This window comes from Trematomus bernacchii, unplaced genomic scaffold (genome assembly GCF_902827165.1).
Source record: "Trematomus bernacchii unplaced genomic scaffold, fTreBer1.1, whole genome shotgun sequence".
In the NCBI taxonomy this organism is placed as follows: Eukaryota; Metazoa; Chordata; class Actinopteri; order Perciformes; family Nototheniidae; genus Trematomus; species Trematomus bernacchii.
Genome location: NW_022987710.1, coordinates 750,958 through 775,524, shown reverse-complemented (window position 1 = coordinate 775,524; position 24,567 = coordinate 750,958). Strand labels below are relative to the sequence as shown.

General features: G+C 39.8%; 1 protein-coding gene across 1 annotated transcript; it reads left to right on the top strand.

Moving 5' to 3' along the window:
• The first annotated feature begins 984 nt into the window (after window positions 1–984).
• Window positions 985–9,488, top strand: prpf38a (pre-mRNA processing factor 38A). Its single transcript, XM_034141021.1, has 10 exons — window positions 985–1,203; window positions 1,685–1,844; window positions 2,288–2,409; window positions 6,465–6,550; window positions 6,639–6,749; window positions 7,844–7,953; window positions 8,070–8,096; window positions 8,196–8,287; window positions 8,782–8,830; window positions 9,128–9,488. Exons 1-10 carry the CDS (start codon window positions 1,074–1,076, stop codon window positions 9,171–9,173), a joined length of 933 nt encoding a protein of 310 aa, XP_033996912.1. The 5' UTR covers window positions 985–1,073; the 3' UTR covers window positions 9,174–9,488.
• Window positions 9,489–24,567: the final 15,079 nt, after the last annotated feature.

Here is a 24,567-nt window from a genome sequence, read left to right as displayed (position 1 = left end):
ATAGCTACCACTCGCTTACACGCAAACCCAAGCCTTAACATTCATTACGTATCATAAACACATAAATAAAGTACTCGAATTTCACTTACCGCAAAACGGCATTCATGCACCGTCTGTTTTAACCGCAGAGCGAGTCACAATAGTCCGATATATAAGCATGAAGAACAAACAAACACGGCCGGGATCAAGTTGTGTTCCCTGGATGAACTGGGCAGGCAGTGTCCCTGTAGCTTCACGGACGGAGCAGCTAGCAGAGAGACAAAAAGCTAACAGCAGCAGTCACCTGACAGAGCTGTCACTCAATGTGACCACGCCCTAATTTATGCAAAAACTTTAAGACCTAATATAAATAAAAGGGTCGCGTTAGAAAACAATTCACTCACAGATTCATAATCACGAAGGTGGAATCTAACTATATACATAATAAAATGTATGGAGCCAGGGCTAGAAACGTTTTTTTTTCTGCTGTGAAAATGGGCATTTTAACATTGGGGTCTATGGAAATTGCTCCTTTCTGCAGTCATCGCCTATCGGCCAATATATGAACTGCAGTTTGTGGCACTTCCGTATTGGCGTCCCGGCTCTTCCCCAGAGTTTGCCGCTTGGTCACATCACATGAACGTGCCGGGCGGCGCGGTCCCGTGGATTAGATAATGCATAATGAAATAACAGAGGGAAATAACTCTCAGAATAACGTTATTAGCACATTTTTACAACTTGAGGAACGAATGTATAAGGGCTATACAAGTGTTCATACTGGGTAGTTTATTTAGTTTAAAAAAAAGTATCCAACGATTTACAGACCACTCTTTCTTTCTAAGTCAATGGGAAAAAGTGTTTCCGGGCCTGGCAACCAAACGGAAGTGTAGTACTGCCGTTTGGCCACCACGAATATTTTCATCTGAGTCCGGCGCACTTCCTGGGGGCTTGCGTAAAACCCGAAAAAGAAGAAGAGAAGAAGAAGTAGCTTCAATTTCGCACATGCGCAGAACAAATCGTGTTCCCGGAAAGGATCGGGCAGCGACAGTCGTGCTGTTGTTTCCCTGTTAGCAAAAGTAACTCATTGTATTTAAATGGCAAACAGAACCGTTAAAGATGCTAACAGTATACACGGGACCAACCCGCAGTATTTGGTGGAGAAAATCATCCGGACTCGAATATACGAATCAAAGTACTGGAAGGAGGAGTGCTTCGGTCTCACCGGTGAGGAACGTTGGCTTGTTAGCCAGAGAGCTACCGTTAGCCTCCTGTTCTCTGGAGTCACGTTAACAGACATGGAACCGTTTCTTATAGTTTACTCTAGATCTCTTAACATGTAACATAACAAGTATGTCAATAGCTTATTAAGTTAACACAACCTAACTCTAAGCTATCATTAAAGTAATTTACCCATTGTCCACCGGGATACATAGCCATCATTTATTTGATATTTTGCCTGATGAATAATGAAGTGAATATACATGGGCTCTTTATTTTAACACCAATATAGAGTGATCATCTATCATGTACCGCATACAGTTAGTGGTTATAGTTTGCTTTTTACTATAGAATGACCAAAACTCAATTTGTATTCATTTGTAATAGTATTTTATTAGCCTCCAGGTTGGTGTCAACGTTTTCTTTTAGTTACTTTTGTATTTCCCAGTTACTGTGATGTAATGTGTGCATGTTGTGTCATTCCCAGCTGAGCTGGTTGTAGATAAAGCCATGGAGTTGAAATATGTTGGTGGAGTGTTTGGAGGAAACATCAAGCCCACTCCCTTCCTCTGCCTCACTCTGAAGATGCTGCAGATTCAACCTGAAAAAGACATCATCGTTGAGTTCATTAAAAACGAGGATTTCAAGTGAGTTTCTATCACAATCTATTGAGAGAAACAATTAACACATGTCTGGTGCTATATTCACTTCATCAAACAACAACATGAAACATAGGATAAATGCAGGCACACTTTCACATTGTATTATATTTATAACTGTCTTAATGCCTTATATCATATATTTTTAACGTTTATCTTTGTACATTGCAAATCTTTGTACATTGCGTATATTCACTCTGCTATACTGCAAACTGTTTCAGGTTCCTGATAAAACTGCAAAGCTCTTGTTATGAATTGTTTATTGTTATGCACAAAACACAAAAGCAAATTCATTTTATGTGCAAACCTACGCTGCAAAAAATTGATGCAGTGATTTAAATTTGTTGCATCTGAAAGACCAGTCAACATGAGAGAAATGTGTATGATAAGTATTTTCTTACAATCTTAATATGTTCTCACTTTGTTTTTAGATATGTTCGTCTACTGGGAGCGATGTACATGAGGTTAACTGGCACTGCTGTTGATTGCTACAAATACTTGGAGCCGCTGTATAACGATTACAGAAAAGTCAAGAGTCAGAACAGAAACGGAGGTGAGTTTTTGATTAATCAACTCACAGTAGGCATATAAATGTCTAGAAGTGTAAACCAGTGGTTCCCTGTTCCTGCTGTCTTTTTAAAACCAACCAGGAGCAGGTTAGCTTAGCACAAAACGTGAAATCAGTAGAAAAGTACCAGCCTACCTGAAAGAAGAGGAAATATCGAACCTCCCAAGAAGAAGACATCCCCATCTGAGTGCTCTGTACATGTTATCTGGATGATATTCTAATACCTTCCTTAGAACTTTTTTATACTATATATACAAGATTGCTTCTTATATATATATATATATATATATATATATATATATATAGATATATATATCTATATATCTATCTCTCTCTCTCTTGATAGGAATGTGTAAGATGCATGCCGGGACCTTATCAAGGGTCTAAATTAAAGCAAGTTTACACAAGATGGGATAAACCTGTATTGAGAAAACAGATTTATTTCTGTGTATAACATCCATGCCAAGAAAATAGACCATGGTCTTTTTCTATATATTATAGATTTTTTAAAAGGAAGACCAAAGATAGTTCTAACAATCGGCTCTTTATTAGAGACACTGTACACCAGCACAGGCTAAGGGGGCTTCCTATGCCTCTTCCTGTGTATTCTCTACACCAGCGGTGGGGAACCTCCGGCCCCCGGGCCGTATACGGCCCGCGAGACCATTTGGTACGGCCCTCGAGGTAATTTTATAAACACACGCAAAAAAGAAATAAATGTAAGAAATCTAGACTGCAAAAACAAGCGAGTGCCTGTTTTTCCTGGCCACGGTCAGGGTCCTTGAACACAACACGATCCTAACGTGTCATCACGTGGTATATGTCTGGTCTGACAGGGGTGCAGTTCTGACGGAGAGTACCAGAACGCCGCTCCGCCACTTCCAGAAATGTCAGTACCCATAAGGAGCTGTACAAATGCCGCAGTTTTTGCGTGGCTGTGTCTTTAGTTGAAAGCCCAGTGGTGATCTGTTCATCTGTCATACTGATCATACAGTCAATAACTTTGTTGTTATTAGCATCTGGTTAGCTAGCTATGCTAACGAATATAAGAAGCTTCTACAACCAGTGAGGTAAAGGCACATCTTTATATGATCATTATAGTTATAACAAAATAAGAGAATAAAGTAAACAGGTATAAAATACTATATGACAGTAAAAAAAAGTTGTTATTAATAAACAAGAATACAGTTTGAAAGGGGAGTGATTTGTAAAATATCCATAAAGAAAAATTTGATTTCTGGAGGAACAATATCAAGACAAACACAGTTGTTATACAAAGTGATGAGATGGTGTTGTTAACCAGTCCAAATATCTTGGTACCATCTTTTATAACACCATGAAGTTTATGCAAAATAAGAAGTACGCCAGGAAACGCAATACATTCTGTCTCTTTCATTAGCTTCTTCCCATCCCTCAGTTCAAAGAAAGGAAAAAAAAAAGCGTTTCTAACCCGTTTTTAACTTGTTCAGAAGGTCAGGGCAAAGGACAATTCTGTGATTCCTGTCGGTTTTTACTTGCCTAGAATCACATTGCCATTACAGACTAATACAGTTGTGTTGACTTGAAAGAAATCCCTGCAAACTTTTGGAAAAGTTATCTGACAACTTTAATTAAGCTTAATCGTGCTCTCCATTTTTTCTTCTTAAAGGAGAGGTGTCATGCTTTTCCGGTTATTACCCGTCCCCTTGTGTGTTATGAAGGTTTTTATGCATGTAAACGGTCTGCAGTCAAAAACCCTCAAAGTACACCCTGTAGGGCAGGGGTATTCAACTAAAATTCAACGAGGTCCAGTTAGAGAAAATCTCTCCATGCAAAGGTCCGGAACTTCAAAATGTCTAACTTGCTTTATGAATTAGTGTGATATATTGAAGTAGCCTGCAGCTGTATCAACGTCTGCATGTAATCAACAACTGACTGCCAATCAAATAAAGAAAGTACAATTCATAAACAACAATATTTATTGTCAATGAACATTGAACTATGTACAGTAAAATACTGTGGATATGTGTAATGTTCCTCTCGGGCTGCATTTAAAAATAAAATAGAGAAAATAAATAAAATAGCTTTGTTAACCGTTTCACATCATGACTTAACAGTTTCAGACGATTATAGAACAATATCAGTCTTTACACATCATAACAATTGAACAGTTTTAAAGTTTCTCTTTCTTTCCCTCTTATATTGCAGTCCCTCACTCACTTTTTTTAATTCAGTGCGAGAATTGAGCTTGAGCTTGTCCTGCCAGGAGTTTTAAATCTGGGCTGAAATGGTGTCAGGGCCATTCTCATACACACATGCAGGTGCTCATTGGTTAGCCTCGGTTAGCCTGCGCTGGAACGATATTTATTTTTTGTGACCTCAGTTCTGACTTGAGAGGGAATGTTTGGTCAAACACTTTGTGTTTTGTCTCATATTGGCGTTTTGGCACTTTTAATGAGTGCCACGGTCTCTGAATGAGATGCACTGGTTCTGTGCTCCCAGTGGGCCGGATGAACATGAATGAGTCCGTCCACTCTGTTCTCACTGTCCACTTTCCTCTTCTTGGAGAGCGCCATGTGTAATTATTTGTCTCTCCCTGTCTGCCGCTAACACACCTGTTCACTCTCCTCTCCGTCTTCTCTCCCTGTATCGCTAATTATTCTCTTTACTCACTTTCCTCTCCGCTTCTCTCTGCCGCTCTCTCGTCTCTTCTTCTGTGTTTCTCTCCCTGTATCGCTAATTATTCTCTTCACTCACTTTCCTCTCCGCTTCTCTCTGCCGCTCTCTCGTCTCTTCTTCTGTGTTTCTCTCCCTGTATCGCTCACTCGTCTCTTCTTCTGTGTTTCTCTCCCTGTATCGCTCTCTCGTCTCTTCTTCTGTGTTTCTCTCCCTGTATCGCTCACTCGTCTCTTTCGCCCCCTGTCGGCGGCGGTTAAAATAGAATCGCCCCGTCAAAATTGAAATCCCCTATTAATGTATTGATTATAGGTCCGGGTCCGTATAGGTCGGCGTCTGGGTCCGGATCCGTACCGCGGTCCGCCTGTTGCCGACCCCTGCTGTAGGGAGTAAAACTCTAACACAGAAAAGACCTCCCCAAAACGCCTCGTTGGAACTTTCTCATGTTCTTCCTGGGCATCGTGACATCTGGATACCCAGTAGTCACGCCCAGAGCTATGACACGATACGGTCATGCGGTACCCGGAACCAAATGGACCAATCCGTGGAGCCGCTACGTTACGTCCGCGGAGCCGTTACGTTAAGCCCACGCTGATTGACGGACTTCCTCACACACACACACACTCAGTGCAGGCAGCTCTGCTGATTTCTCCTCCCTGGCTGCAGGCTGATAACAGACAGTTGGGATCGCGGCGAAATTCTCTCTGCAGACCCATTCTCACAGAGTTTATCAACCTTTTTCTTACTCAATATCAAGCCACACTTATTGTTTTTACTTCGGCTGTGAGTTTGTGTGTGCTCAGGATGAGTTTGGCTGTGTTTGGCTGTGTATCCTAAACAAGGAAACAACACCTCCACGGAGCTCAGCGCGATTCACAACGTCCCGACCAATCAGAGCACACTGGGCTCACAGGGAGGGTGGGGGCTGGAGCTTTGGGAGCTACAATGAGCCGTTTAGTGGAGAGAGTGAATACTGCTGAATACACATACTTTACAGACATGCTGTATGAGAAACCAATGTGAGTTTGGAAAAATGTGCAGTATAAATCTATTTTAGTATACCTCAACAATGGAATTATGATCAGTGGAAATGGCCGTGACACCTCTCCTTTAAAACAGTATTGTCTTGCCACGGAGGTTTTTTGTTGTTAATGTTTTTTCAAGATTTTCTTTGGGCATCCAGTGCCTTTATTTGAGTGATAGCAATGAAAGGGGGGAATGTCACACGGCACATGGTCCCGGGCTGGATCCGAACACGGGTCTTGCTATGGTTGTTTAAATAATTTGTGATTGGGCCTAAATACAATTCTAGGTAGTGTTTAAAGACACTTTTAATAATGTTTTATAGATGCATTTAAATTGTTCTTTTGTTCCCACCGTGATAGAGTTTGAACTGATGCATGTTGACGAGTTCATTGATGAGCTCCTTCACGCAGAGAGGATGTGTGACATCATTCTTCCTCGGCTTCAGGTATGTTCACATCACATCTGTACATGCACACACAGAGCTTTATTCAAGTGTTCACACCACTGATTGTGTGTGTGTGTGTGTGAAATAGAAAAGACACGTTCTGGAGGAGGCTGAGATGTTAGACCCACGTATCAGCGCTCTGGAGGAGGATCTGGACGAGGTAGAGAGCAGTGATGAGGAAGAAGAGGACGAAGAGAAGGTACTAACATTTAATTAGCTTTTTTGAGCACATGTGAAAACCTGTGTGCTTTGAAGTTCAACAATAATAATGATTACAGATGGCAGCTAGGGTCATACACTTTAACATGCCCAATCGACCCAGGTCGATTCCAGTTTTTAGCTTTGATTTATTGAACAGGTAGAGAACTTGTATTGCGTGTGCTTCGAAGGTTTTTCTCAAAAAGTGCATTAGGGCAGTCCCTATTTCAAGAAAATCAAGTTCCTGAGAGCCGACTGAAACTGTTATATTGTTAATATTCACGTTATTCTCTGTGGTTATTTTCTGTCACCACTTGCTGGTCAGATGGATTAACCCCCAAACCTTTCCAATATAAGGTGTGGCGCTTGATAAGTTAGCGGTGTAGATTGAGTAAGGAGCGATGGTTTCTCTACTTCCTCAGGTCGTGGTGGTAGACAACATCAGGTTTGTGTACAGCGATAAAGAGACTGTAACCTCCCTCACATTAACACAATGAATCCTAAGCTGTTCCTCTTGAAAAGGGTATCTTCTAATGTTTGCAGAGCAGTTGTGGATAACATTTTTCCAGATTTCCTGTAAATTCGGTTCTCCCAATTTCTTTTTTGATTTAAAAAAAACAACTGCTATTTCTGTCATCTGTCATGTGAACGACACAAAATGTGTTCCAGGAGAGACAATGTGTTTCGTTATCTCTACATTAAAACAAAATCACATCTCCTTATACATACCAAACTGCTTTTTTCTACACCTTCTAAAGAAAGTCACTCAGTCTGTAGAACCTTTTCAATTAAACTTTTGATCATTAAAGGTAGGATATTTATTTGTACAAGTTAGTGACAGCTGTAGATGTAGTTGCCATGTTCAGCACACAAATGTAATTTACAGCTGTTTCACACAAAGTTGGTTTAGATAATTGTACAAAACAATTAAGATTAATACAATGAATGGAACAGAAGGCCAGCTGAGTCACACAGAATGTTTGAGTTACTGAAGTCACCCACATAATGAATCCACTGCTGACCAAACGTTTTACAGGATCAGTTAATTGTGGTCTGGGGCCTTTTTAAAATGTTTGTCGTTATTTCCCCCTGCAGCCAGAGAGACTCCAGACCCCTGAGCCCCACAGACGCCGCGACAGTTACCGTGACGACAGACCACGTCGCTCTCCTTCGCCACGTTACAGACGCAGTCGCTCCCCAAGACGGTTTGTGTTTCAATGATAAAAAAATAACACCTAAAATGACTACATTCTTGTAAATATATTTAATTATTGTGAATATAGCTCTTATCCGTTTGTGGGTTTCATTTTTCTTTCTCCAGGAGGAGCCGATCGCCAAAGAGGCGAACGTATGCTTGCTTTTGGCTAAACTCCTTTGTCACCTTTTTTATATATAATACTTTAAGCTCAAGCTCATGTGTCTCCCTTTTTTGTGTGAACTCGCATAGCCCATCGCCCCGGAGAGACCGCCATCGCAGCAAGAGCCCCCGCCGCCACCGCAGCCGCTCCAGAGACCGCCGCCACCGCTCCAAATCCCCAGGTAGGTTCCTGTGTGGGAACTCAGAAAAACACTATGCCACACTACTGGTCATCATATACTCAGAGTTTTCTTTAAGATTCTGCTCCCTCATGTATGTAAATTGTTGTAAAGACCTCTTAATATAATCTGATATAACAACACCTGAACATAATCTTTACGTATAAATGAATGTGTTTGATTTTATTCTGTGTTATTGCAAATGTAGCTTCTTAACACTACAGTTAATGCAAATATTTATAATATTATAGAAGAAACTCTTTCATTCTACCTCATCTTACTTGGACTGTTTATTTTTTAATTATCGCTGCGAAACACAACTTATAGTTTTATGTCATCATTTGGAAACTCTGCTGATCTTTATTCCCTCACTTGGGTGGTTTACTTGTTATTGAAGTTCAAAGTTATACAGAGATTAAAAAAGAAAACCAATTGTGAGTGTGAAGGATGATTTGAAGACGGTTTTCGCTACTTATTCTATCATTGTTTTCTACTAGGTCACCACAGAAGCCACAGACACCGCAGCCACTCAAAGTCCCCAGAGAGGTGAGTGGTGCTACTGTTTGCTTTGTTTGTCTTCTCGCAAAGTTATAACAATGTTTCTGCATTTGTGGGCCTGGGTATCATTTTTCTGAGTTTTGATATATAAACTTTCCTTACCCCATGTAAAATATGTTTTTTTTTACTTTGGAAGCCAACTTCAATAACTTTTTTCTTAAAATAAACATGAACAATCATTTTGCCTAATTTTGTATATCTTCAGTGTAAATTATGTAAGGAAATGTGAACAATTTGTCTAATTATCTACATTCAAAGTCAAAAATGTTTTTTTTCACAACACAGGAGTTCAAAAAAGAGTCACAAGAAGAGTCGAAGAGGAAATGAGTGATGTTTCTTTGACTATATCTTCCCTTTTAATTTTTACCTCCAAACTGACAGAGAACTTGCCTCCAAAGGTTTTCAATTTTAATTTTAAATGTTGGATAACTCGTCTTTAAGATATTACAATGTGAAGCCCTCAGGTCTCAGCAGTTCGTATGGAGAATATGTTTTTGCTCACTTTATCTTCAGCCTTTCAGCCTCATTCTGTGGTTCACGTCGTGAACATTACAGCCATTATTGATATCTTTTGGATCTGTGTAAATACAGAAAATGTCTTTCTGTATGTTAAGAACATTGAGAAATAAAAACCCTGATTCATTAAGTGATGTGTTTTGAGAAGTTTGTTTCCCGAGTAAAACAAGGACCCAGGTCATGATTTGTGATGGGATTTAACAGGAACACTTTTAGGTGATATAGACATGATAAAAGTATTACAGGTGTGGTTCAGCTTTCATTCTACAAGATGTAGCTTGAATTGATTGTAGCAAATGTTTTATTCAGCGATTAACAATTTCTGAATGCAAGCGGACTTTGTGTGACCAGGTAGATTCAGTGATTGATAGTTGAGAGAGTAAAGCACCGTTCAATAGTTGAAGGTTAAGGAAGTGCCATATTAGATTGTGAAGCAATTCCAATTCTCATTTTAGGAAGATCTCCGTTTTGGTTGAAACTTAATCCAATGTTTAGTTTGATAACTAATTTCCCTAATTTGAAGCATATACCGTTAAATAATATCAACTCATGAAAACGTATTCTTTCACCTGCTGGTTCTGATGGACAGAGAAAGTGTATCTGGGGGGAGTGGTAGCAGGTTCTGTTTTGAGAGAAAAAAGCATAATCTATATTTAAGCCACTGAGGGATGCGAACGGGAGAACTTTGTTCGGACGCATGTTCCGGACTAATAAACCATTTCCAATGAGCCGTATATCTTTGAATCTACCGATACATTTTTTTCCAGTTCAATATCAAGGTTCAAGGTTCAAGGTTCTTTATTGTCAATCTGACATAGCTACAGAGTAATTATGCAGTTGAAAATCTTATGTCACAGGCTTCTCCAACAATGCAACATAATAACATAACATAATAACAATAAGAGCAAGAGCAATACAAAAATAATAATAGTTATAAAAATGAAATAAAGTTATGATGTGGAATAGTGCAGTATGAGTCTATATACAAGTTATTGGAATGATATATATATATTAGGTATTAGATACATACTACTGAGTAGCAGTTGAATGTTTGATGTTGTTTCAACAGTTCAATTGTTTAACAGTCTCACTGCCCGCGGGAAGAAACTGTCTCCGAATCTTCTTGTCCTTGTCCAATATATTCATCAGGAAGGTATCCACATTGCTCGGACTGTTTCCATTCTGCGAAAAATATACGCATGCCAGTAACGCTCTGATACAAACGGGTTAACACACAGCTCATCTCGACACGGTCAAAAACGGTTTGCTTCCCGTCCCAAGCACCTGATTCTGATCACCAGGGGCCTCATTTATAAAGGGATATACGCTCAAAAAATGGCGTACGCCAGTTTCTACGCAATGTTTGCGATTTATAAAATTCTAACTTGACGGGAAAATGTGCGGTCCTCCACGCAAACTCTAACCCATGCGTACGCACTCAGCACAACAACGGGAGAGACGAGAAACTGCGACACCGTTGGCAGAAGGAAGAATGGAGAGAAATATGTGGAAATAATACCATAAATAAAATGTTACCTCTCATTTATCATATGAAGAATTCATTTTCAAACATTGATTAAAGCCAATCTTAAAATGATTAAACAAACGCCTGTTTGAGACTCCTCAGTGCACACAAAAACATGACTTGGAGAAATAAATAAATACGGATATGTTATTTAAAACCACCTTGAATATGTTGTGTTAATGTTATGAAATGTTTTCTCATAAATGATGTGGTAAGCAGGAGGACAGAATTACGTCTAAACTGACGCCGTTTTGCATTTCTATAGGTTGTAGATACGAGCATGGTTTTATATACTATCATGTTTAATCGTGTTTTATGCCGTTTGCCAAGACTTGATAAGTCGCTCGTAAAACACAGGAGGTATGGAAACTAAGAACACCATATGTGGTCAATTGTACAGCTAATATAACACAACACATTGTATTTCCTTTAACTGGTGGATTATGGATATATAGATGCTGATCGAAAGCTGGAACACAAACCACCAAATACAACAAAATAATTCAGATCCAGTCGTCATGACTCCACTCCGGAGGGATTCCCCGATCATTTCTTACAGTTTCTCATCAAGGGGGGGTCTCCTGTCCCCGGGACAAACACACTGCCTGAGGAAGGTTATGTGTATTTTTTTTGTCATTAACCTTTTTTGGACCACTTATTTATTTATTTTGGTGACGATCCGACCTCCATGCTGCTACTCTGGTTCAAACTGCATCCACCAAACATTATGATTTATCTCCACCTTCCCAAAATAACCCAAATCTGACACGGTGTGAGATGTCTTTTTTAGCTGTTCGGTCGTAATTTCCTGCGATCTTCTTCATGCAGTCAGTCTGAATGAATGAATGAATGGGCGTTTCTTTGACTATTTACAGGCAAATATGGGCGTTACGTGAAGCCTGCAAAAGCTGCGCCGCATTTCGAGTCGATTGTGATTTATAAAGGGAAACAGGCGTAGGAAGTGCCGGTACGCACTTCCCTTGCCGGTACGCAATGTTTTGTGAATCGGAAAATGTCGGAACATTTCTGTACCTATTTTTTTGCTTTGTACTACGTAAGCAACCTTCCCACGTGAGAAGGCGTTCTCACGTGATGAATGCTCCATCCTGTGTTCAATATCAGAACTGCATGTTCACCTTGTGCAGATAGCTGTTTTGAATTTTCTTGTATGATTCTTTATCGGCAATAATATTCTGGATTGGATTAGCTACAAACTATTTCCTTCCACTTTGCTGTGTAATCTGGTTTGCACCAATTTACAACATATTTTAACTGGGCAGCAACAAAGTATTCTTTTAGTTTTGGGAAGCCCATGCCCCCTTTATGTTTTGGTAGCTGGAGAGTTTTGTATTTAACTCTAGGTTTCTTTCCCCCCGGAATTAACCTGTCCCATGTCGTACATTGAATTTGGGGGACCTCTACTGGCAGGGACTGGAAAAGATAAAGAAGTCTGGGCAGAAGATTAATTTTGACAGTCTCAATTCTTGAGGTAAAATCTAGCGGTAGAGTAGACCATCTTTCAATGTCTTTTTGTATCTCTTGATTTATCTTGTTATAGTTTGCTCTGTATATTTTAGAAAGTCCCTTAGTAATCTAATGATAACCCCCAGATATTTTATTTGCTTTAAATTCCAATTTAGATTAAATGATTCCCTAATCGTTGTTGTTGTTGGCGTGTAATTAAGTGCTAGTATCTTTGTTTTGGAAATATTTATTTTGTATCCTGATAAGTGTCCATAGGTTTCTAAAAGTTTCAGTAATACAGGAAGTGATATATTTGGTTGCTCGAGGAATGTTATGACATCATCAGCAAAAAGTCCTATTTTGTGTTTGATGCCCTTTATTTAAACTCCCCTAATTTCTGTGTTTTGACGTATTGCCTGTGCCAAGGGTTCCATAAAAAGCGCAAATAGAGTGGGTGATGGGCAACATCCTTGCCTTGTTGACCTCTGTAAGTTAATTTTGTCTGTCAGGTTTCCATTTATTTAGATTCTAGCAGTTGGCTGTTGATATAATGTTCTTATACATTGTGTTGATTTGCTATTGAATCCGAATCGTTCCAATACTTGGTACAGAAATGCCCAATTTACACTATCAAATGCTTTTTCCGCGTCAATGCTTACTAATATAGTACTTTCTTTTGTGCTTTGTCCACTATATGTAGAGTTCTTCTAATATTATCCTGTGTTTGACGTTGGTTTACGAATCCTGTCTGGTCTTCTTCTATCAATTCTGTTAAAAGTGTTCAATCGTTTAGAGATAATTTTTGTGTATATTTTATAGTCCACATTCAATATAGAGATGAGTCTATAGTTCCCGCATTGTTCTTTATCCCTTCCTGGTTTTGGTATGACTGAAATGATTGCCTCAGATCATGATGGCGGTATTTTGTTGTTTTGAATTGTTGAATTAAAGGAGGTCAGAAGTAGGGGAGCCAGCTCTTCCTTGAACAGCTTGTACCACTTGGCATCACTACTTGGAGATTTATAATTTTTTAATGTTTTTATAGCATAATTCACCTCCTCTATTGTGATGTCCGCTGTAAGAACATCATTTTGTTGGTTGCCAATAGAGTGCCACAGTGACGTGTCCTAAAACTCAGAAGTAAGTTAGCATTTTTACCACTTCCGGATCCTTCGACAAAAAGCAATGCAATTTCTCCATAGGATTTTGGAAAATAGCTCGAAATAAGGTCTGTGGTTGACACAAATTAAAGAGACGGATCACGTTTTGTTCTACGACATTAAATACATCAGCAGTGACCCCACTTGTGATTTTTGAAGAGTTTACGTGTCTGAAAAACGATGGTTGTTGGCTGAATAGGACTACAGAAATTGTCGAGGCCGCGGTACGTCATTACGCCGAACACGTAAACACTCCCAAGTTTGTTTGCCCTGTTCTGCTTGAAAGCAAGTACCTGCCTCCTGCAAACTATTCAAACAAACGCTTCAACTTGGACCATTTAGAATCTGTATTTTTGAAATTGTCATTTTTAACACCGTAGTTTTACAAATTATAGAATAATTAATTAACGGTGTTTTCTTATTAGATTAGCTACTATTGCTACGCAATGGTTTGTTGCTTTGCTCCGGGTTGCAGCCACAGGTCTTGTTGTAGCAAACACCTTGGTTGGTGGCTGAAAGCCCCCCCCCTCCGCTACGCGCCGTTCGTTAGATGAGGCTGGTTCTATTTAATAAAGAAAGGAATTCAAAACACCGGAATTAAAGGTTATAACAATAATCTGATTTTACTGGTAAGAAACAAAACACGTATACAAGTTTTACAGAGTACTCCGGACTTCAGGTTTCTACTGCTGTGCGATACAGGTATCGGGACCAGCCAGTCAGCAAACAGGAAGCATTTTACATGCAAAAACAACAGTATTCATATTCATATTTTGGGGCGGAGATGTGTTGACTTCTTCCTTCCCATTTTACTCCGAAGCGAATCAGAGAGTCCGTGGGGAGGAGCTGTGTGAGCTGCTCACTCCCCCAGGTGTTTTTACTGGTTGGATTCACTTCTGGTCGGGTCCAATACAGCGAATCAGAGTTCTGAGAAAAAGTATGTTTTCTCCTGAGCAGAACGTGAGATTCTGAAGTTCACAAGGGCAGAGTCAATCTTATCTCTGCACCTATATTCACTCCCTTACTTTCCCATGGAATATTTCACATAAACTATTCTTTCTCAGACAACTAAACATTGTGCACAGATATAATGATGCCCAGAAAGAACCTTGAAAAGAATATGTGTGTGTGTGCTGGTGGGAGGAGGTGCATGTGTGTGTAACAGGATCTCTGGGTCAGTGAGTTGTAAGTGAGAATACAATATCTATATATGTGATTACTTAAAACAGTTCAAACAATACATGTTCACTAAAATACAATTCAAAATAATACATGTTTACTTCAATACAGTTTAGAACCATATCTGTTTACTTCAATCCCTCTTTTGATCTCACCTCACGAGATCAACATATAGCATTTGAAACATAACCACTGTCATTCTTTTCTACTGTGTCTGTCCCAACATTTATATAAATCCATCAGAAGCTGGGATTTAGAGCACTTTAAACCTTTAGGAACAGTCCACTACAACAACTTCTTATGACAGTGGAGGGAGACCAAAATATGTTTAAAAAAGTTCGTCCTTGTCGGCTGAGTCATCGTACTCTTCCCCCTCCGAGGCATAAGCCAACAAGGGCATTTGGTACGAAGGGGAAGGGGCAGCTTTTCCCTCAATGGTGGAACTGATGAGTCTAACACACAATGAGCGGATACAAGGCACACAACAACAACCACATGTCACTAAAATGGCAATAAAAGTAGCCACAGAAATTAGAAGACTGTTGGGGTGAGGCAGACATATTTAGCGAGACCTGAGTATGATTTGTCAGAGTTGGAACATGGGGCGATTGCGCACAGATCTATGTCCACTATTCCGTCGCTACCTTCTTGGAGAGTGAAGGTTCTTTTTGGGGACATAAGGCTCGCTACTCTAGTCCCTCTTTTGGTCCTTACTATCTCTTCCTCTGGGGCGGGAGTTGGAGAAAGCACATCATTAGTTTTACAGACAATGAAAATTATCGTTAAGTAGGAGGCCCAGGCCCGCTACCATTCTCTAGTGCCCGTACATAATTATGCTGTTAGCTCCAATTCTTCTGGTATCTTTAAACCGTATATTACCAATGGTCAATGCGATCGTACCTTGATTCCCCAGAATACAAAACGTGCCCCCTGAGGGAGATTGAGACCCAGATATGCCAAAACCCTCTTGAGTACGAGGAGTATTTAAATAGACATCTACCCTCGTCCAGATGTTGAGTAATGATAAAAGGGCCTATTTCGAAAGTAAAACAGGAGTTACTCCCAACTTGGTTAGTGATTGATTTTAAGCGATAGGTTTTTAATGGTAAATGCGGGTCCCCACATATGTCAGTAGTCTGCCCCAAAAGAACCCTTCAACATTTCCTGGAACCTTTAACACATAGTTCTGTAGAATAAAAATAAACAAATCCCTTAAACAAATGGGCAAAAAAATATGCAAATCCCTTAAACACATGGGCAAAAAATACAAATCCCTTAAATTATGGGATATAAAGTCCCCAAAACAATGGGCAAAAATATACCAATCCCTTAAACAATGGGATATAAAAGTAAAGTTGAAAGTTCCTCAAAAAATGGATTATTAAACAAAGTTCCTTAAAAAATGGATTGTTAAAACAAAGTTCCACACCGGCTATATCAACCTGTTTCAGCGGGAAGTGGAGTTCCCTGTGCCGTCTTGGTTTGCCGTGTCTTTGTCCCCCCAGCCCGCTGACGGCGGCTTCTGGGCTCCCTGCTAGAGAGATGTCTTCTGGATTCTCCTCCTCCGGCCCGCTGATGGCGGCTTCCGGTTCGATGCTGGAGAGATGTCACGATCCTCCTCCTCCGGCCCGCTGATGGCGGCTTCCGGGTCGATGCTGGAGAGATGTCCCGATCCTCCTCCTCCGGCCCGCTGATGGCGGCTTCCGGGTCGATGCTGGAGAGATGTCTTCCCGATCCTCCTCCTCCGGTCCGCTGATGACGCCTTCTGGGTCGACTGCCTTGACGAGGGCCAGATCTGTCCTGATGTTGTCTAGGGTCCTCGCAGGTGTTTTTCCCGACCGCACACTGGCTCCAGTGGTACCAGTTGTCTCCCTTTCCTTCTAGGCGGACGGCATGGGAGGTCCTTTGGGTCACTCGGTAGGGGCCGGAAAACCTGGGGTTGAGTCACTTAAGCCAGACGACTTTCAGCCAGACGAACTCTGCTGTGTTGGCCTCGTGTTTCTCGGGTCCCCCTTTGGCGTCAGCAACCTGTGTGGAGAAGTCTCATACCAAGCCCTTAAGTTGCTGGAAATATGGTTTTGAACTCATCTCTTCTACTTCTTTAGTGTTTATTGGCGGTTGGCAAACCAACTTGTAGGTGCATTACCGCCACCCACTAGACTGGAGTGTGGACAAGAGACTATGCAGAAAACAATAAACAAAAGAAATAAAACAAAAAAGAAACAAACAAACAAAACAAAACAAAACAAAAAAGAACCAAAACTAGATTATTTTAAATTTATCAATTTCTCTTAAAAACGTAATAATCTCACATACATATTGCCTGATCTACATCCCCCCTTTTTCTGAAATAGAATGCCGTTAACGGTGTTCTCATTTTCAGAAATATTGAGCCTTATATATCAGTTATTAAATATTAGTTATATATTATATATTATTATTACTTATATATCATATGTCCAGCAGATGGAGCCAAACCTTAATTTACCATTAGTCTCTGTTTGTTTTGTGCCACACCCTGTTGGCCACCAGATGGTAGCACCTGACCAGTTGCTCGCGGAAGCTTCCGGAAATTGGAACGCCTAATCATTTTTTTCAAAATCTCCTTCCATGATTGACCTCGTTTATATTATCTGACTATGTTGATATGTGTTCGTTTGTATTTATTTAATATACTGGACAATTCTTGTCAAATATTGTTACACACCCTGTTCGCCACCAGAGGGCAGCAGCTGACCACGAATGAGCTTCCCTCTCTCTGGTGGAAGTCCGCAGACTTGCCCACACAACTCTCCTCTTGGCTTTTCTCTCAATTATTACACAGATTTGACTTAAAAAATCACACAGAGTTTATTCCCTTATACAGACTTTGTACTATATGAATTCTATCTCCGTGTACTACTTCTTTTCTAAGTATATACTGTGTACAGAGTGGTGTTCTTAAATTATGTTTGCAGTTTTACACACATTTTATCCCCATACAGTCAGGCAGATTTTTATTGTGCGATGTATATTTCAACAGATAGCGTGACTTCCTGAAGCAAGCTTCTACAACCCCCTTATGGCGATTGCGGCTTCAGGCAAGGAGTCGGAATCCAGTCAACAAAATCTCTTTATCGTCACGTTTAATGAGCCTGATTAACCCCACAGCAAGAGTTGTGATGAGATTCGGTCGTTCCAAATGGTTAGTTGGAGGTCGCGTCTCTCTCCTCTCGTATCACCCACAATATAACAATTCTAGCAATTTTCAAAGAGAGATTGCCCACTCGATTGTTATTCAATAGGAAGTTCTTTATAACAACCTTTTACCCACGAGGTAACCGTATAATCCTTACTTGATTTACGGGGACTTTAACCCATCTGTTTTTTACGCCCTCGTAGTCTTCATTAAAGCACTAACAAGCCAACCGTATTAATCAATCTTTACTTGACTTACGGGGATTTTAACCCATCTGTTTTTTACGTACTTGCAGTCTTTCTTTTTAGTGAGTTAAGACACGGGACTTAGCTACCCGCCTCTTACAAACACTTTGTGCCTTAGGTACAGGAATGCTCTACCTGACTCTAAGCACTTTCCCAATTAGAATATGTATTGTATTTCCTACCGTGACTAAGAACACTGAGAACGCCGCTGACAACTCTAAAATGTTGTAGTATAATCAATCACAGATTTTTGATAGTCAAAACAGGTGTCTGCTCACCTTTTGTATATGGCCATGGTTTTAGTTGTCAGCGGTGGACTAGGTGTCCTCCCCTGGACTGAATTCCGTCCGCTGGCTGTCGGTGTTCCTTTCTAGAGATCAGCACTCATCACGTCGCAGGTCACCATTTGTTGTAGCAAACACCTTGGTTGGTGGCTGAAAGTCCCCCCCTCCGCTACGCGCCGTTCGTTAGATGAGGCTGGTTCTATTTAATAAAGAAAGGAATTCAAAACACCGGAATTAAAGGTTATAACAATAATCTGATTTTACTGGTAAGAAACAACGCTTTTTCCGCGTCAATGCTTACTAATATAGTACTTTCTTTTGTGCTTTGTCCACTATATGTAGAGTTCTTCTAATATTATTCTGTGTTTGACGTTGGTTTACGAATCCTGTCTGGTCTTCTTCTATCAATTCTGTTAAAAGTGTTCAATCGTTTAGAGATAATTTTTGTGTATATTTTATAGTCCACATTCAATATAGAGATGAGTCTATAGTTCCCGCATTGTTCTTTATCCCTTCCTGGTTTTGGTATGACTGAAATGATTGCCTCAGATCATGATGGCGGTATTTTGTTGTTTTGAATTGTTGAATTAAAGGAGGTCAGAAGTAGGGGAGCCAGCTCTTCCTTGAACAGCTTGTACCACTTGGCATCACTACTTGGAGATTTATAATTTTTTAATGTTTTTATAGCATAATTCACCTCCTCTATTGTGATGTCCGCTGTAAGAACATCATTTTGTTGGTTGCCAATAGAGTGCCACAGTGACGTGTCCTAAAACTCAGAAGTAAGTTAGCATTTTTACCACTTCCGGATCCTTCGACAAAAAGCAATGCAATTTCTCCATAGGATTTTGGAAAATAGCTCGAAATAAGGTCTGTGGTTGACACAAATTAAAGAGACGGATCACGTTTTGTTCTACGACATTAAATACATCAGCAGTGACCCCACTTGTGATTTTTGAAGAGTTTACGTGTCTGAAAAACGATGGTTGTTGGCTGAATAGGACTACAGAAATTGTCGAGGCCGCGGTACGTCATTACGCCGAACACGTAAACACTCCCAAGTTTGTTTGCCCTGTTCTGTTTGAAAGCAAGTACCTGCCTCCTGCAAACTATTCAAACAAACGCTTCAACTTGGACCATTTAGAATCTGTATTTTTGAAATTGTCATTTTTAACACCGTAGTTTTACAAATTATAGAATAATTAATTACCGGTGTTTTCTTATTAGATTAGCTACTATTGCTACGCAATGGTTTGTTGCTTTGCTCCGGGTTGCAGCCACAGGTCTTGTTGTAGCAAACACCTTGGTTGGTGGCTGAAAGCCCCCCCCCCTCCGCTACGCGCCGTTCGTTAGATGAAGAACCTTGAAAAGAATATGTGTGTGTGTGCTGGTGGGAGGAGGTGCATGTGTGTGTGTAACAGGATCTCTGGGTCAGTGAGTTGTAAGTGAGAATACAATATCTATATATGTGATTACTTAAAACAGTTCAAACAATACATGTTCACTAAAATACAATTCAAAATAATACATGTTTACTTCAATACAGTTTAGAACCATATCTGTTTACTTCAGTCTTCGCATGGAACTTGCTCGTTCTATCGTTTCCCGGCCAATGTTTTCCAAAGGAGAGTCTGGATTCGTGCTATGAGGTAAGCTGACCCTCACATACTTTTGTATATATAATAACTTATATTTTGTTTTTGTTATTGTTGATTTGTAAATTCAACATGTATATGTTCTACTTTTTTGTTTATTGCTTGTCTTTTTAATTTGTATTGTGCAATGCCTTTTTATGCTGCTGCAACACAAACATTTCCCAAATTGGGATCAATAAAGTACTATCTTATCTTAATTAAGAAACATAACTATTATAATTAGTGTAGCAGCTGACTGACACCTATTTTCAATATGGGTTAATCTACCATTTATTTATTTAGTTCAATTTTGATCTATAAACGTTTCAAAATAGTGAAAATGTTCACGAGACTTATCAAAGTGCAAGGTTATATCTTTAGATGTTTTGTTTTAGCCTATGTACTGTATGTCTTAATGCTCTTATATGTGACAACCTTATTTTGAGCTATTTTCCAAAATCCTATGGAGAAATTGCATTGGTTTTTGTCGAAGGAACCTGAAGGAGTTCCAGGTTTTAGGACGCGTCACTGTGGCACTCTATAGATGGTAGATCTAATGAGTTCAGAAATGCACTAATTTCCTCTTTATCTGCAGAGGTGGGTTGGGTATATAATACCTTGTAGTATTCCCGAAATATTCATTATATATCCTCTGGCATGTACGTTAGCTCATTTGTATCAGGGTCCTTAATTCTGTGTATATTGTTAATTGCTTGTTGTTTACGGAGACGTTTTGCCAATATTTTAGTGGCCCTAGGTCCAGTTTCATAATAGTTCTGTTTCACAAACTTGTTCCTCTTTTCAATTTCGTCTAGAAGTAAGTCATTTATCTTTGATTTCTTGGTCTGTCTTTATATCTTTTGTATTCTGATATTCCCTCTCCAATTCCCTTAATCTTCCCGAAAATGCTCTGTATGTCTCTTTTAAATTTGCAGTCTCAACTATCAATTTTCCTCTAATGACTACTTTCATGGCATCCCAAAGGATTGTAGGGTCTACTGTTCCATTATCGTTTTCCTCTATGTATTGTTATATTTCTGCTTTTATCCTCTCTTTTCTTTGCTCATTATTCAAAATTCCCACGTTAAGTCTCCAGACCGTATATTTTATCCTGTTATTCAAACATATTTTTAAAAAGAGTGGATTGTGGTCCGAAACATCTGCCCCTCCTATCCTACATTCCTTCACCCTGTGGCTATCACTGATATTTATGAGAAAATAATCAATCCTTGAATGGACCTTATGGGCTGCCGAAAAATGTGTAAAGTCCTTCTCCAAAGGATTTAGATTTCTCCATACGTCTATCATCCCCATCTCCTCCAATGACATATTTACGAATTTTGATAATCTTTCTTTTGTGACTCGTTGTATCCTCACTATGATTCATAACATTGTTTAAATCACCTCCACATATCAAGACTCCCTCGGTTTCTACAGCTATGACATCAAATAGGGATTTAAAAAATAATGTATTGCTTTCTGGAGGTGCATATACATTTATCAGTGTTATTGGCTCATTTTCTAATCTTCCCTTTACTATAATATACCTTCCTTCTTTGTCCTTGATTTCCTTTTCAAAATGAAATTGTGTTTTATTTGTTATCAATATTGCAAACTCTCCTCCGTCCCTCCCCATATGAACTGTAATACAAATTCCTGAAGCCATACCTTCTCAGTTTTTCATGTTCTAATTTGGATAAATGGGTCTCTTGGAGGAATATGATTTGCATTTTCCTTTTTACATTTTCTTATAACCCTTTCCCTTTTCTTTGGCGTGCTTAATCCATTTACATTCAGCGATTCAGCGATTGGTACTGTTATACATCTTTAACTACAGCTGCTCCCTGGATATGTGCTCCCACAACAATACTGCAATAAGTATAGAGTGGCGAAGTCCCTCCCCTTCCGGTGGACCTCCATGGGACCTTATTTCGGAAAAATTATGTATTGAAGTCAATGGAGAGAGAAAGATTATCTTTCGATCCCGTTTGAATTGTGCCACGAATTACACATATGATGTTTGTCAATTTAAAAGATAATTTTGCAAGTCAAAAAAAAAAAAATGTGTCTTAAAACTGAAGTAACACATTTGTTTGTGTGAAACGCTCAATGAACTACATCTCTGGTCTCGCACAACAACACACGTCACCAAGATGGCCGTCACTACTGTCTTGTCAACAAAACGATTGACTACCCTCACTATCACCAGAGATGGGGTCGTTACTAAAAAAAAAAGTAATATATTACATATTACATTTTAAAAAAGTAATATATTACACTACTTCGTTACTCTCTACATAAAGTAACTTGTTACTTTACTCGTTACTTTACTCGCAGGGCCGGCCCGCCCCTCCCTACAGGCAGATCACGCAGACTGCTAAAGTTTCAAATGTTCTCTTTAGTTCAGTTTCCATTGTCGCATAAGACTGATCCAGATAGCTCTGACTATGGCTGTCCTCTGTCTCCTGCTATCTGTATTTTGCGCAGTATATCTCTGAACGATGCGATGGTGATTCCACTGTGCAAATGGGCAACATTACCTCTACTATGAAGGATGCTACAAGCCTGTCCATCTCTGCTTCGGCGGCGGCGCACTCACAACATCCTTACTCTGGGTTCGGGGGTCCTTAGCTATTAGCTTCACCTTAGCATGTGTTCTTTGCAGGTGTTTGTTGAGGTTTGACCTGGTGTTTGCAGCAGTGTATAACAGCTTCTGGCCTGGACACAGTTTGCACCTCACCGTCACATTCCTGTCTATTCTTCGGACGAACTCAAAATAATGGGCATACCTCCACCCCTCGAAAGTTATCGCTGACTCTGCCATGTTTATGCAGCACTGCTCGTGGAGATGTGGACGCGCAAGTCGCGCAGATTACGTACATACAGATGGAGCCTCTTATTTTGGACCCCAGCATACAGCTTCCTGCCGACTGCCAGCCAGTTGCCTGCCAAAGACCAGTATTCAGGAATGTTAGGCCCTCCCACTATTCTCCAATTTCAGGGTTTAACCAGGAGATGGCGCTATATATTAAATAACTAAGACTTAGTTTTTCACAATAGAAAATGCAGATATTATATAAAAAACTAAAGTTAAAATCTTGTTTTTAATGCCCCAAGAGCAATAACATCTTGTCACAAGCTTTTTGGAAGAAAAAGACTGACCCAAGAGACCTGTAGTTGACTAATTACAGGCCTCAATAAAGTTCTGCCATTGGTTGTGAAAAACAACGGTGGACATAGTGGAAAGTGAAATTGACATTGTCGAATTTAATAAAAATACAAAATAATGTATCTGTGTACGTGTTTTACTATGTGATCTGCACTTATCAAACATCTAATTAAAGAATGGTAGCTGTACCTCTCAAACAACCTAAACTAGTTATAAATGTTTAAATGTTTAAAAACTCTGCCCGGTTCACCGACCCCCCTCTGAGTGAATACCCAAGATATCGTGGTTTGATTTGGAGAAGGCTTTTAAAGTAGGCCTATACTAACTCTAACTCTATTGTATACTAACTCTTCCCGTCAAGAATATGAATAGAACTTAGATAGATCACTTTACATTTCTGCAAATGAATAGCTTAGCTACTTGGCACTAAGAGTACAGATATGTCTACCCTTTCTTTTCAGAGTGTAATATCTGCATTTTCTCTTTTGGTTTGAATAGGAGAAGGGCAATGCTTATTATTGCAATATACAACTACACAAAAATAATAATTTTTTAATTTACTATATCAGTACTTTGTATGCACTCATTTCATAATACAGAGGCAAACTCTATACCTAAAAATAATTATTTAAAAAAAAATCCTCACAGAACCCCATATTTCGCTGTTAACGCAGTTGCAGGTGGGAATTATAAGACCGTGACACATCGAAGGCTGAAGGACAAACACTAGAACTGTGTAACTTTTTTTCAATAAAATATTAAAGTCTTCCAGTCCGTGACTTTCCTGAAAGTGTGTTTGTAGCAACCCTATGTTGTTAAAAATTGTCAATTTATACCTATTTCCGCCCAGCGGGTCATATTGACCCCACCCCTTTTCATATAAACATGACGTGTTGCTATAGCAACGCCTTTTGTCTACTGCGGTTCCTTATAGATTGAGAGATAGATTGAGAGAGAGAGAGATAGATGGATAGATATAGTGACAGAAGAGAGAGGAGAGAGATAGAGGAGATGAGAGAGAGAGAGAGAGAGAGAAGAGGAGAGTAGAGGAACTCGGAGAGAGCAGGATCGAGAGAGCTCTCGCTATCTCGGCTCTACTATATCTATCTCTCGCGCTCTCTCGCTCTCTCTCTCTCGCTCTCTCTCTCTCTCTCTGCTCTCTCTCTCGTCTCTCTCTATCTCTCTCTCCTCTCTCCTTCTCTCCTCTCCCTTTTTTCTCTCCCCCGCTCACGGGAGACTGCTCGCGCTGCGCTCCGCAGCAAACAGCTGTGGGGCGAGTTGAAAGTACATTATGCTGGCCGCGGTGTCTAAATAATGCTTCCGGGCCAGCGGGCCATTTATAATGTCGAGCCCTGAGATTATATTGGTATA